Source organism: Lacerta agilis, chromosome 5 (genome assembly GCF_009819535.1).
Source record: "Lacerta agilis isolate rLacAgi1 chromosome 5, rLacAgi1.pri, whole genome shotgun sequence".
NCBI classification, from domain to species: domain Eukaryota; kingdom Metazoa; phylum Chordata; class Lepidosauria; order Squamata; family Lacertidae; genus Lacerta; species Lacerta agilis.
In genome coordinates, this window is record NC_046316.1 from 23990766 (window position 1) to 24005447 (window position 14682).

The following is a 14682-nucleotide window of genomic DNA, read 5'->3' on the forward strand; positions in this document are numbered from 1 at the left end:
TATTCCCAAAACCATAAATACAAAATAGGTAAACAAACAATTGCTACATAATAATACAATGGAGTGTAAAAGAGTTCACAACCAGATATACTTGAGCACTTTTCAGTTACCAGACCGAAATATAAATCAGCTTGTGAATATTGTAATAACACACAGTGGTTTTGAAGGAGAGGGGGAGAAAACTGGCTTTGCAGCCTGTTGACAATAACTACAAAAGTCAGTTACCACAAACACCTTAATGCCAGCTAATACTATTGATTACTTGTTATGGCTGGGTAGTCCACTGAGTGGCACAACTAAAAACCCAAAGTGACTGCTTCAGAACATACCTGGGCACGTTTCTGTCAAAGCACATGTTACTTAAATAATTAAAACTACAAAATTGATTATCTTGCTGATATTGCCCTCTGTGCCAGTTTAGGGAGAAATGCTCTCTGCCTTTCATCTACTTTATTAAACAATAAAAAGCTCCGCTTTAAAAGAAATTTCCTTGAGGATATTTTGCTCTGGTAGAACTACCCCTGGGTCCAAGGATCTTGGACTCTAAATCAGGCTTCCCCAACCTGGAGCCTTCCAAATATTTTAGACTACATCTCTCACCTGCCAAAACATCTGGAAGAGGGCACCAGGTTGAGGAAGACTGCTCTAAAAGCTCCCAGCTTCATGCTGTTTTGGGTCTTGGGGCCCACACCTCGGCAGCTGACAACAGCCACTCGGGTCTGGGACCAGCTTTCCTCTCCTCCGTGTCTGAATCCTGACTGCTGTTAAAGGTAATTTTGACAACAGCATCCACTCTGTTTTATTGGCAAGTTATTTTATTTGCAGAATGCTTTTCCATTAAAAGATCAAGGTGACATCCTAGGAAGTTCAAGAAAGCAATGATTGAAAATGTTTAGAACAATAACAAAATTCTCTTAAAAACAAAAACAAAAAATGAGCAGCAATAAAGCAACAATATAAATAATGGACCTGCATTAAAAGCAGCAAATGAGCTTTCAAGAACTAAAAATACTTTTATTATTATTATTATTATTATCATAGTCTAGTGGAAAGATTCATGTGCTGGTAGACTTCTGCAGTGAGGCAAATCCTTAGGCCAGGTGGTGCCACAGCAGAAAGGTTGTTCCATAGGCTGACACAGAGAATAGCTGAGTCGTATGATCGTGTTAAATATATTCTGTGGCATTTTCAGCGCCCAAAGTTTTATAGACCCTTTCTCTTGCTCACATTAGCACCGATATCTTGCTTTCGGAATTTCATCATACCAGCCATAAGACTGTCAAGAATTACTGTTTTAACACTTAAGTTTACAAAGTGTTTTAAAATTCCTATCTGCTTGATAACCCTGAGCATGTACCCGAGCGGCCACTGAGTGAACTGCACTGGGAGCAGAGCTACAAATGTTCCAGCCCCAGGCCTTAATATGGAAGAGGGCCCAGCTCATCCCTGGGTTTTGGGTTTCAGTGCCAAGGCTCAAACCTTGGGAATTACGAATCCATAAGAGATGAAAGGGCCACTGAGCATGAGCAGAGTGCATTAAGTAATTTAGGCTGCTAATTAAACAATCTAAGGCCTTTTAAACTGTGTGCATGTACACGCACAGAGGGGGGGTCTTGTTTTCTATTTGTTGCCATGTTATGTAATGTTACGTTTTTACATTGTAAACTGCCTTGTGGTCCTCGTATGGCAGGCGATATAGAAATTTAGTAGGATAAAACAAAAAATTAAAATTAAAATGATCCTAAACTCATTACTGAGCACAGCAGGACTTAGAAGTGACATGCATAAGCTTCTCCTGTGATCCTAGTCCCTTTTACTCCACCTTTTGAGGGGGAAATAACCAAGGCAGACGATCTCCTCTCATCAGCGTCCCGTCCCCTCCATTTGCTTTCCTCTCCCTTCCTCCTCCAGTGGGATATTTCAGGATCCCTCCCTCCCTTTCTCCCCGTGGATCTCTGCGCTGCTCTCCAGCCTCTACCCAGGCAGGCCTCTCGCCTCGCCATCCTCCTCGGTGGGTGTGAATGAGTGGGCGAGGGGTGTGACCGCGCCGGCTTCGGCGTGATTTACGGCTTTGCTGAAAACGGCTTTTCCCCGCAGCATCAGCACCGCTGGCAGCCGCCGCCGCCGCCGCCGCCGCCGCCACAGCAACAAGTCAGGTAAGCGCTGCGCTCTGCGCCACAGCCTGGAGCCCGGGGAGAGCCGGGGGCGCACTGGGGGTGGGGAGGAGAGCGCAAGGGGGCCGGGAAGGACCCTGATGCAAGTGGCTCAAGATGCATTGGAGACCTGGGCCAGAGAGAGGCAAGCAGGCGGGCAGGCAGGCAGGTATCCCCGGCCAGGCGCCCTGCCAGGCTGCAAACCCCCCCCCCCCCAAATCGTGCAGGAACCGCGCTGGCTGTGGCTTTCAGCAAACCCGCTTCGCTGCAGACATCTTTCTGCATAGTGGCCAACGCTTCTCCGTCCTCCACAGATGCGGGTCCCCTTCTTCCCACCCGCTCCTCTGTATCAGGCTGCATCTCTGCCGTCCTCTCCCCCCTGTTTCCAATGCCAGCATCCCTTTTGATCTTAACTGTAAAGCACACGCGCGCACATCCGGCTTCCCACATCTCTCTCTCTCTCTCTCTCTCCACCCCCCCCCCCCCCAATCTGCAGATTGCCGGCGCTCAGCTTCCTTTCACCTTGGTGTGTGCTCTGTGCTGTGGTGTGCGGTGTTGATTTGCCAAAGATAAGGAGGAGAAGGAATGGAATATTTTGCTGTCTGTTGCCCAACTTGACTAATATAGAAAGCTTCATCCTTTGACCCAGATATATCAATATCACAATGCTTAAGAAAGGACACATCCAATAGAAAGCAAGCTTGCGAGGAAGATTTGTAAATATAGGATTTTATCTTTTCCCAAAATTCTCCAGCATCCCTTGCAAGCCCTAGTTTTCTAGGTACTCGATAATTATGAGTATTTAATGAACAGGGTTTGTGGTTTTGATGTGGAGGAGGCCTCAAAATGACTTGCAAATCAGATTTTCGATGACTTCGTGCTGCTGGGCTGAAATCTGAAGGTGACCAGTTTAATTTCCCAAACCTATTTTGACACCGAGCTTGATTTGCCTGTCCCACACAAGGCTTGGTTTGTGTTTGCAGAAATGCACGAGCAAGTAAATGGTGCCGTCCAAAGTTAAGCACCTTTCAGTCCCATTTATTTCTATGGGTATGTCAGGATATCGGAAGCTGCCTTATATTGAGTCAATCAGTCCATCTAGCTTGCTGTTGTCTACTCTGACATGGTTTCATAGAGGAGACACCAGGGATCCAACCTGCGACCTTCTGAATCCAAGACAGTTGTTCTGTCCCACTGAGCTAAGGTCCTTCCTCCTCACCTATGACAAATCAGCACAGTACACCAGTAAAGAGCACAGCAAAGTGGAAGCATTAAGCAGATGCTTAACTCTCCCACCAAAATCAATGAGGCTTGAAAAGTGCTTAACTTTAAGTGAGTCATGCCCACATCCCGGAAACACGCCGACAGCTGAAGGTCTATGAATGCACACTGCCATGTGACCAAGTTGCCTAGCATGAAATTGCTGCTGTTATGTTCATCCAAGGCTCTGGGCTGCTATTTCCCTTTTGGAAAAAAAATTAAGGGTACCATGTATTTTAATGGAGAAAGGCTCCAAAATGCAGGAAGGTGCTGCAAGGAATTTCCAGGAGTCTCAGAAGTTTCTTCTCTTGCTCCCTAACATTTCTTGAGCTCCTTCAGGGTGCTTAGCTCTATAAAGAACCTACTCTCTCTTGAGAGCACTTTACACTGAGTTATGCAATTGCAGCTCAAACCTATGCACGTTTACTCAGAAGTAAGTCCCAATGAGCTTGATGAAGCTTACTGTAAGTAAGTGTACATTGAACTGGGCCTGAGTCCATCTGGTTCAATCTTCTCTACTTTGAGCAGCAGATGCCTCTTAGGTGATGCTCCAGTGCTGCTTCCCGAGATGCTTGTAACCAGCAGTTGAGTCTGGGACGTTCTGCGTGCCCAGCAGATGTGCTCCCACTGTGCTGTGCTGATTCCACCACTACCATTGTCTCTTCCTGCACTCCCTTCTCTTTCTCAAGCCTCATTCTAGCCCCCAAATCCTGAAAATTAGCTCAAATCTTAGCGCTGACTTCAGCTAGGGAGAGAAAATAAATGTATGCAAATATCATGGATCTGCATAACTGATTCCTTCTAGCTCAGTTGCAGAGCATGTGCTTTGCATGCAGAAGGAGGCATGCTCAATCCCTGTTTAAATGGAGGGCTGGGAAAGAGGTCTGCCCAAAACTGCTGCCGGATGGCACAGTATAGTCCAGGGGTGGCCAACTCCCAAGAGACTGCAATCTACTCACAGAGTTAAAAACTGGCAGTGATCTACCCCCTTTTGGGGGGTTCAGGTCAAAGTTCTTGAGCTTTTTTTTTAGGAAGGAGCTAAAATGTTGGGCTTTTTAAAAGGGAGCTTCTTTGGGGGGGAGCCAATGATCTACCAGTGATCTACCGCAGATGTCCAGTGATCTACCGGTAGATCACGATCTACCTGTTGGACATGAGTTTATACTGAGCTGGAATGGACCAATGGTAGAAGGCAGCTTCTTCTGTTTTCTCCCCTGAAATGGGAATTTCCTAGACACAGAATTCAGAAATGTTCCATGTAGAGTTCCAAACCCTTTGACTTACAGCTGTATTGGGATGCAGACCTAATAATAAAAATAATATATTTATACCCCACCCATCTGGCTAGGTTCTCCAGCCACTCTGGGTGACTCCCAACAGAATATTAAAAACATGGTAAAGCATCAAACATTAAAAACTTCCTTAAACAGGGCTGGCTTCAGATGTCTTCTAAACATCTGATAGTTCTTTATTTCCTTGACATCTGGTGGGAGGGCGTTCCACAGGGTGGGCACCACTACTAAGAAGGCCCTCTGTCTGGTTCCCTGTAACCTTACTTCTTGCAGTGAAGGAACTGGCAGAAGGCCCTCAGAGCTGGACCTCAGTGTCCGGACTGAACGATGGGAGTGGAGGCTAAGAAACCTGGTACAATGCAGGGGGGTGGACTAGATGATGCTGAGGGTCCCTTCCAGATTCTACGATTCTCTTTCTTTTAGGATCTGGAAAGTAATGCAACAGAACGCTTTTGAAGAAAGCAGATACCCCTGGCAGGAGTCGTTTGAAAATGTCAGCGTCTGCATGCCGTTCCGTTGCCCACGATGTGGGGACCGCACCAGATTCAGAACCCTGTCCTCCTTGAGAGCCCATCTGGAATACAGCCACAGTTACGAAGATCGGAGCCTTCTGACAAAATGCAACCTCTTTTCTTCCCTCAGAGATGCAGACCTGATCTCTTCTTCCGAGCCCCTGACGCCAGGGATGCTTGGCGACGGCACCGGTGTCATGAAACCAAAGACGTCCTATCTCAATTTCTGCGACACGGCCCGGGAGAACACCAAGAACAGGAAGCCGCTGGAGGCGGAAGCGGAAAGGCCTGCGTCTCTGGGGTCAAATTACACGTCAGGGGAATCCGTCGACGAGCCGATTTCTAAGCCAGGGTTGGCGACAAGTGACTCGAAAGCCTCGTTCGAGGCCCACGTGAGAGAGAAGTTCAACCGGATGGTGGAGGCGGTGGACAAAACGATCGAGAAGAGGATCGACAAGCTTACCAAAGAGCTGTCCCAAAAGACGGCCGAGCTCTTGGAGGTTCGGGCAGCTTTTGTGCAGCTTTCTCAGAAGAAGCAGGAAGTCCAGAGGCGGGAGAGGGCCCTCAACAGGCAAGTGGACGTGGCGGTTGAGATGATCGCGGTGCTGAAGCAGCGGCTTACGGAGTCAGAGGAGGAGCTTCACAGGAAGGAAGAGTAAGTGAGAGGATGGGGAGAAGGAGGACAGGGAGGGGGAACCTCAGGCCTAGGAGGTCAAATGCGGCATTTCTAGCCGGCCCACAACACAGTGGGCACCTAGCTTCTTTAGAAAGCATACAATTTCTGCCTTGAAGCATGGACCCATTGATTTTAGATGCAAAGAAGGCATGCATCAGGGCATACTAATTCATGCATCATCCAAGCAATCCAAATTTATTAGATGGATCTTTTAAACAAACCATGCAATAAGGGTAAAGACATTTATGCACTCATGGCATCCGGTAAGATTACTTATACAGGAAGGTGCTACTCTGTGAATAAGGCTATGTGCTTTAGCTTCAGAACGGGAGGTAAAGACATAAATGCCTTGTTTCCAAGTACTCTACCCTCTCCCCTTCCTCAGTTCATTGGAAAGTAAGTGGTGCAAACAGCATTTGATGGGATCGTCTCTTGGAAGGAGTCACAATCTGGTTTCTTGCTGGCTTTCATAGCAGATACCAAAGATATTTTGGCAGTTCCAGCTCATCTAAAAATACTTTCATGTTGCATTCATTAAAAATGTAGTAATTGCCGATACATTATTTATATGTGAACTACTTAAGACTGCAGTCCTCAGATTGCCCACTCTCTGATGTTCCTCATCAACACCAGTAGAAGGAATATGGAGAAAATGGTTGAAAGATTGCGGTCTCGGTTAGCATTCTTAGACACCCTTCAAGCAGTTCAAAATACCTTAATATTTTCAAATTAAATGTACGGTGCTGCTGTTGTTAAAATTAGCTAGGCCTATAGCTCAGACATTTAAAGCAGCATTCCTAAACGTGCCAACTAGTAAGTTAGGCTGCAGTTCTAGGGACGTTCATGGTCTCCAAGATACCTGTGCTATTTTTAAAATCCCAATATACTTCCAAGTCACACTGTGCTCTCTCTGCTTTGATTTATGCTTCATGCTCTGAGCCACTCTATAAAGCGAAGCTGTGTGTGCCCCATTCACTATAATGGGGGGATCTAAAAATGTCCACAAATTCCCCCTCTTTTGGCCAAAGTGGATGGAATTCACAGGTGTCTCTTCAGAGTGGATAAGCCTTCCTTACAAATTGCAGAAAAACAGGTTAGGGAGCTTTTTGCTTGGAAAGTAAAATGATTCGCGTTTCTAATACTTGTTATGCCAACTAAAGCTTAAAAATCTGTATTAGTTTCCTTTTTTTAGGGGGTGTTCTTTATTCATTTTAAAAATTCTTAGCTTGCTCTCCATTAGTACCAATACCAGTGCAGGGTACAACGTAAGATATATTATATAGCATCATGAAAAATTCTTAGAAACAGCTAGCAAACAACCACCCAGAATGAGCTTCCATGCACGCCTAGAGCCAACATGATTTTTTAATCTTATATTGGAGTTCTCCATCTACTTCTCAGTTTGCCTCAATTGAAGATGTGGGTCTTCAGATGTTGCTGGGCTCCAATTCCCATCAGGCCTAGTCAGCATGGCCAACTGTCAGGAATGATGGAAATTGTAGTCCAAGAACGTCAGGAGGGCCATAGGCTCCCCACACTTAACATGTTAAAGAATGGCCTTGTTTTTCATACAAAGTCCTGCAGGGGACAACAGAAGAAGTCGATATGTTTCTCTTCTCAGGGAATGCTGCACACTCATGAAGCTGAGCAAACTGTGTACTATGAAGGTTATTTATTCCCTTTTGGCCTTTGGTTGCCTGCCTTGTGCTTGCCGAGCACCGCGCTGGTGTTTTGGGACTGCCCTCTGTGAGGAAACCCATGGAGAATCCAAAACCCATGCACCTCCGCTTCTAACAGCTTGTTGTATGGATACGGCATCCCAGAATGCATTGCATAAGGCTGGAGCCACGTTCTTCTTTTGTCACAGGCCTTGAAAAGAGCAAGAGGGAGTTGAAACCAACAACCTAAGATAGAGCGCAGCTGAGATAAGAACGAAGAATGGCAACAAATGGGAATGCTAGTGAAGCCCTTTATATTGTGGCAGCAACATATGTGGGCCTTTGGATAGATAAATAATAATAATTATCACTGTTATTGTATTCATATGCCGTTTCCCCACCACTCGCTCAGCCACTCTCAAAGCGGCTTACAGTCAGTAAAATACATTCCCAGTCTTGGGAGAGATTACTGTTCAACACAGGTCAGGAGGGAGAAAGGCAGGAAAAAAGAGTCACACATTCAGTTGTGTATGCATGGCTTGGTTGTTTTTGAACAACTGGCATATTTACTAGGTATTTGCCCAGTGAGGGTACAGAGAAGTCAGTTCTGCCCCAAGCAAATTGGTCTCTTGGGTGTCTGTGCACACCTTCTGGGATTGCTACAGAACAGAAGGTCAGTTTTCACTTTTTCTTCCACATATCGCTGCAAAGATCAGTATTAACACAGAGACAAGCACATCAACCAACCAACCAATCAATCAATCAATCACCAGCCCCCTTTTAAAAAGGAAAACAGTGTTTCAGAGGCATCTCTTCTACCATACTGAGGCCGCATTCCCACATTTAAAGCACTGTGATACCACTTTAAGCAGTCTTCCCCGCAAAGAATTTTGGGAACTGTAGTATGTTAAAGGTACTGAGAGTTGTTAGGAACCCCTGTTCCCTTCCCAGAACTACAGTTTCCAGAGTTCCCTAGGAAGAGGGATTGATTGTTAACAGGGGCGTAGCTAGCTGCTGGGCTGCCGGGGGCGGTAAGCCAAGCGGCACCCATGGGGGCAGGGTGTTGCTCCGTGCACATGACGTCATGACGCATGTGCACGGAGCGACGCCTCCGCCCGGGCCAGCTGGCCCGCCCCTCTCCCGCTGCACTCCGTGAGCGGAGCTGTCCCAGGGAAAGGAGAGGGGTTGGGCCAGTGAGGGGGGTGTCATTCCCCTCGCTGGCCCGCCCCTGTCCTTTCCCTGCGGGTACTGCTCATGGAGCGGAGCGGCGAAAAAAGCCGCTGAAAGGGGGAAAGCCCCCTCTTTCAGCGGCTTTTTTCGCCACTGGCTGGAGCCGGTCCATGCGCTGCTGCTCCCAGATGACGCAGGGAGCGGCGGCGCGTGGGAGTGGTGGGAGGGGCCGCTGCTTGTCACCCCACGTGCCGCCGTTCGTTCCGTTGCCCCGGGAGCAGCAGCACCGCACACACCGTGCGCTGCTGCTCCCGGGGCGACGGAGCGAGCAGCGGCGCATGGGGGTGACAAGCAGCGGCCCCTCCTGCCACTCCCCACGCACCGCCGGTCCCCCCGGGAGCAGCAGCGCTGCACGGACGGGGTGCTCGCTCGGCCGTGCACTGCTGCTCCCGGGGTGACGGAGGGAGTGGTGGCACGTGGGAGTGGGGGGAGGGGCCGCCGCTTGTCATCCCCACCTGTCACTTGTCACCCCCACCCTCCCCTGTCACCCAGGGCGTACCGCCCCCCCAGCGACGCCCCTGATTGTTAAACGACTCATGAGAATTACAACTCTGGGAGGCGAATAGGAGTCTCCTAACAGCTCTCAGTATCTATAACAGCCTACAGCTCCCAGAATACTTTGGGGGAATCCATGAGTGTTTCAAGTGGTATCATAGTGCTTTAAATGTACAGTGCAAAGGTGGCTTGAGTACGTTCTTGGTTATGTTCTTCAAGACATAATGGGGTTTTCGTTCAGTTTTGCATTCTAGTGGGAATGCTTATTAACTTCAGCTAGATTTTGTTGCTGAACCTCCTGCTAATTCTCTAAAAGAGGAATCAAGATATTGCTGAACACTTGGAATGAATTTTGTTGATTAATTGGGTTCTCATTGTTGCACCTCTTATTTGGTTCAGCTGTTGCTAATGATGCTCACACTCCACACAACTGCATAATGTCATCATAAAATCCTTTGAAACCGTCTCTCACTTCAAGAAATAATAATCAAAGGCCCCATTCTAGAGGAATGCCTGCGTCCCAAGGAGACTTTCCGTGCACATTTAAGCATTCAGATTCCACAAAATTCAGCAGGAAAAGCAATTCCCATTCCCATCCCTCTGGAATGGGAAAACTCTCAGTGCCGGCTTAGATGCCTCTCAGGTGCCGGAGGTTGTATTTCCCATTTTCAAACGGGGCAAATTATTGTGGCACAAAATAAATAAGCTTTTTATTGTCTGAAAAGGCCCTTCAATTTATTGTTATTTCTAGAAGCATTAAGGTGATCACTTATTCATCGCCCCCCGCCAAAGGAAATGCTTCTCACACTCAAAAGAACAGATATTTACATATGTCAATATATCTGTATGGGTGCGTATTTAGAAACAATGACTTTAACTGAAATAAAAACATGGTAAGTTTCACCATGTGTAAGACTGAGACCAGATGCACTTGTGTGTCTGCTCGGTCTCTGGCCCAGTTGCTTACTGTTCATGGCAATTTCAAGGCCTTTATCTTTAAACCAGACAGCCCTTCAAACAGAAGGCTGTCCTCTCTAAAGTATGCTCCCCAGCACCAGTGTTGTTTGCTTATTTGGCTATGTGCAAGTGGTTCTGAGAAGGTCAGCAGGGCACCTGGCACTGAATATATTCATAGCACAGGCAAGAGTGTCCCTAAGTTAAAAAGTAGCATCCGTCCGTTCTTTCCTGCTGCTCTCTAGCAATAAGGAGGAAACACCAGTGTTCTTCCAAATTCCAGCAGAGCTGCACTTTTGTCATTTCAGAGAAGTTGTTACGTTTAATCACTTCCTGGAGGAAGCTGCTGAGAAGGAGCTTCGCGGCAAGGCCAGGCTCCAGCGTTTCATTGAGAATCTCCTGCAGCGGGTGGATCTGGCAGAAAAGCAATTGGAGTACTACCAGAATCAGCAGATCGTGGGCAGCTACAGCGATGTCCATGAATACGTGGTAGGCAAAAAATTGGGGGGGGGGGTGTTCTTTCATTAGACTTGAACAGGAAGCGGAACTGATGGGAATTGTAGTCCACAGCATCTAGGGTGCACTGGGGGAGGGGGGGAGGTTGATCCAAGCGCTTGTTCTAGTGGAGCAGGGGTTGCGGTGGCCATTTCTGCTATATTGTTTGTTCAGTTTGGCATCTGTCTCGAGAAACAATGGAGTGTGCTTCCGGGGGTCAAACCGCTGCCCAGATGACAAGACCCCCCCCCTCAGCTTTGCTGATGTGGTCCGAAGGAAAACGAAGCTATACTTTGGGCACCAGCTTGGCTGCAAGAGTTGCTGGAAAGAGGCGTACAAGGCGCCATCTTAGGGACTCCACTGCAGATTTGTGTAGGGTTTACTCCTTAGCCTTTGAAAGTACACCTTTCATCCTTGGGTTGCAATTCAAGATAGAGCTATTGTTGCCTATGTGTATACGTTCATTCTCTCCCCCCCCACCCCCCCATCTCATAAGAAGCATCCTGCTGGATCAGACCAAATGCCTATGTAGCTTAGCATCATGTTTTCCACATTCAGGGCCGGCCCTGCCATTAGGAAAAGTGGTGCCTCAGGCGGCAGATGATGAAGGATTGACAGCAGCAATGAGGTGTGGGTCTGCCCTGAAACCTTAAGCTAAGTCGGGTGTATTCAGGTGCAGTGGAGGATGCTGTCCTGGTGATGAAGTAAGATTAGACCAAAAACAAGGCATTTACCTCTGACAAGCTTTTCATTTGCTATTTTGCGTCTCCTGAACAAATTAGCAGTCACGGCTCATTTGCAGCAGTGTGACTATACCAGCCAATCAGCTTTGGTACATGGAATGCAGGGAGGCACCATCTTGCCTTTCACCTCAGGCGGCAAAATGCCTTGGGCTGCCCTTGCCCACAGTGGCCAACCAGATGCCCCTGGGAAGCCCACAAACAGGACATGAGGGCAATGGCCCTATCCAGTTCATGATCTGCAGCAACTGGTATTCAGAGGCATGTGCTCTGAACCTGAAGGTGGCATATAGCAATCATGACTTGCAGACATTGATAGCTTTATCCTCCATGAATTTGTCCAGCCATCTTAGAAAGCCATCTAAGCTCCAATCATGGTTTCTGGTTAAAAAAAGGTAGTGCTTCAAATATGAGAAAAGTCTGTTTAATCAGAGACAACTGTGGGACTGAAAATGAGCGTGTGTACCTGCAGGCAATGATAACTCTTATCATACCTCCATTGAGTCTCTGAAAAAATGTCAGTTCACAGCTCAAATTTCTTCTTGAGCATCAGACACACACACACCCTTTTTTTTTTAAAAAAAAGGTAGCAATAAACAAGCATAAACAAGGAAACGTGATAATTGAGGGTGCACGTGTCTTCTGCTGGTATAGTCACACTGCTGCAAATGAGCCGTGACTGCTAATTTGTTCAGGAGACGCAAAATAGCAAATGAAAAGCTTGTCAGAGGTAAATGCCCTGAAAGCTGTTATTGAAATAAGAAAAGTGATATCTTTTATTGGACTAGTTGTACAACACATCTTAAAGGCACGCCAGAAAATTAAAATTCATGACCTTGTGGCAGGCAAAGGACTGGATTAAACAGAGACTGTGGGTTAAAACTGTTTGTATCTTCCTTCTGGCCATTTCTCCCCCCCCCCCCCCCCGTTGCAACATATAAGCTTTGAGTACAGTCAGGTTGTGTGTGTTTGTGTGTGAGAGAGAGAGGGGGGGAGGGAGAATTTCTTGGAAGCACAGAAAATAGTCCTCACCATTGTGAGAATCCCAGTTTTAATTAATTAAAAAAAAAGAGTTTCTAGTTCTCATGGGTTCAAATAAACTTTTGGACAAATGTGGGTTATGCCTGCACAGAAGTAGCTGAGAGAGAGTTCCAGAAATCAAGAGTTTTCAGCTTCAGGCCCCATATAACTTTTTGACTCTGCCGCATGAATAGGAAGACCTGGATAGATTATGCAAAATAGGAAACATCACAGGTGCAAAATAACTAATGTTTGCTCTTTTTGTATAGTGTAGGATGAAATGAAGTGCTTTTATTCTTGGAAGCAAGCCCCATTGAACTTCTAAGTAATGATTCAGGTTGCAGGACAAAAGCTGCAGAGTTCAGCCAGTCAGTGCAAATTTTGAATAGCAGAATATAAATTTATTATTATTATTTTAACATAAAACTACACACATTCCTGATTATAGGCCTCTATATGATGATGTGCACAGGTTGGGGGACTGCCAGACTCAGGACCAAAGAGACCTGGGTTGTCTTTGCTGTTAGGAAGATCTTGTTTGTTTTTTGCATTTGTCTATGTATCTAACTTTGATAAGTCAGCAAATAAATGAAGAAAAACAAGCTATTTCCACATGTCACGTCAATCTGAATAACAAGTGTGTATGTTTTAGTTTACAGATATGTCATCAAGCAAGAAACCCAGATGCCTGTATGTATGTTATTTCATACCCTTAATACAAAATATTTTGTACAATGTGTTGCTGTTATAATTGTGCATCTCTTGTTCCTGGGCTCTCTCTCTCTTAAATCTGACGTCTTTTCTTCGCCTCAGCAGCAGCCGAGGAAACCAACACGGTTACTATAACACTCCTGATGTGAAACCTCACTCTCTTCAGAAAGGACGGATGCACTTGAAGAAAGCCAAGGAGGACAAATCCTGCGCCCATCCGGTTAAATTGTTTTATGAACCTGTTGACTGCTCGAGGGACGTTTGGAGACTTCAGAAGAAAGGGGACGCCGTCAGTGCCTCCCGCAAGGTTAACGCGAAATCAAAGATCAGTAAAAAAAGCAAACAGCTCTACTAAGAGCCCATATACGATATAGAGATATATATATATGTATCTAACCTAATCTATTTATAAATGCATAATGCAAGATCTGGCAGCTTTGGGCTAATACAGATAGAGATTAATAGCACAATCATTCGCCTGTCTGCTCAAAATTCAGTCCCCTGAGTTTGACAGGACTTGCTCCCAGGTAAGTGTGCCTAGGATTGCAAACTTAATTCTGTCGAACTTGGCGGGATTTCCTTCTGAATAGACAAGCCTAGGGTTGTGCCGTCGGCCCCACCCATTGCTTAAATCACAATATATTTCCCTATTCATTTGGGCAATGATATATTTAATAGATGATATAAATACGTAAATATAGAATAATTTAACTGCCTCATTTCCAGGACTTTGATTGTAGATGTGGCACTTTATTTTCCCAAGAGCATCTTTTCAATTGAGTCCGGCATTTCACTCATCCTAAGTCTGTTTTGCTTGCTTACCTTTGGAAGAATTCCTTCTGCCTGGCACCTTAATAAATCCCTTTATCTAGTGAGAGTGATGGGAATAGATTTAGAAAACGATTTGTGGAAGCCCTAAATGCACTTAGCCGAGTGTTTTTCCTTTGACACCAGGGCACAAACTGCACCATGCCGCATCTGCAAGGACAAAGCAGCTGGGAGAAATCTGATTGGATAACCACCTCCCTCCCCTGCCTACTACCACCTAGAACAGGAAGTAGGGAGGGGCAATCTGGAGGTCTCTGCGGGTGGCCTAGACGGGCAGCTGTTGTGATTGATCCCTGCACTCACCTTCTGGGAGAAGACAGTGCAGATGCCCTCCAGCTGCAGGGGGGGCAAGGAATGTGAGGTTATCAGCACTGCCTTTTCTGGGTAGCTAAGGCAGGATGGAGGCTCAGGGCTCACCCCTCAACTTCCTTTTCCTTACAGCTGAATGGCTGCTTCAGTGGTGCAGAAAGCACTGCAGCAAAGCACCACAGTGACTTAGTTTTGTGCCTTGAAGGTCAGCACATCTGCAGCCATTTAGCTATATTGTATTTGCACCTCACTTTTCCTTCAAGGAGCTCAGGACAGCGTACGGGAGGGTTGTTCTGTTTTGCCCTCCTGGTTTGGGCTGAGGGAGAGTGGCTCAAGGTCATACCATGAG

General features: G+C 46.5%; 1 protein-coding gene across 4 annotated transcripts; it reads left to right on the forward strand.

Annotated features, from left to right (window-relative positions):
- The first annotated feature begins 1927 nt into the window (after positions 1-1927).
- On the forward strand, positions 1928-14247 carry ZNF365 (zinc finger protein 365). 4 transcript variants are annotated; one of them, XM_033148918.1, is made up of 5 exons: positions 1928-2156; positions 5129-5872; positions 10539-10719; positions 13138-13175; positions 13299-14247. In XM_033148918.1, exons 2-5 carry the CDS (start codon positions 5142-5144, stop codon positions 13549-13551), a joined length of 1203 nt encoding a protein of 400 aa, XP_033004809.1. In that variant the 5' UTR covers positions 1928-2156; positions 5129-5141; the 3' UTR covers positions 13552-14247. The 4 variants fall into 4 exon arrangements, with proteins under 4 accessions (XP_033004809.1, XP_033004811.1, XP_033004812.1 ...); XM_033148920.1 differs by having other exon boundaries at positions 1929-2156; positions 13302-14246; XM_033148921.1 differs by having other exon boundaries at positions 1929-2156; positions 13138-13179; positions 13299-13446.
- Positions 14248-14682: the final 435 nt, after the last annotated feature.

Bases quoted from the DNA above. Each gene is read 5' to 3' on its own strand.
- ZNF365 (XM_033148918.1), top strand. From the start codon at position 5,142: ATGCAACAGAACGCTTTTGAAGAAAGCAGATACCCCTGGCAGGAGTCG. The intron at 5,873-10,538 runs GTAAGTGAGAGG...TTGTCATTTCAG, and splicing joins GAGCTTCACAGGAAGGAAGA to AGAAGTTGTTACGTTTAATC. The intron at 13,176-13,298 runs GTATGTATGTTA...TCTTCGCCTCAG, and splicing joins AGCAAGAAACCCAGATGCCT to CAGCAGCCGAGGAAACCAAC.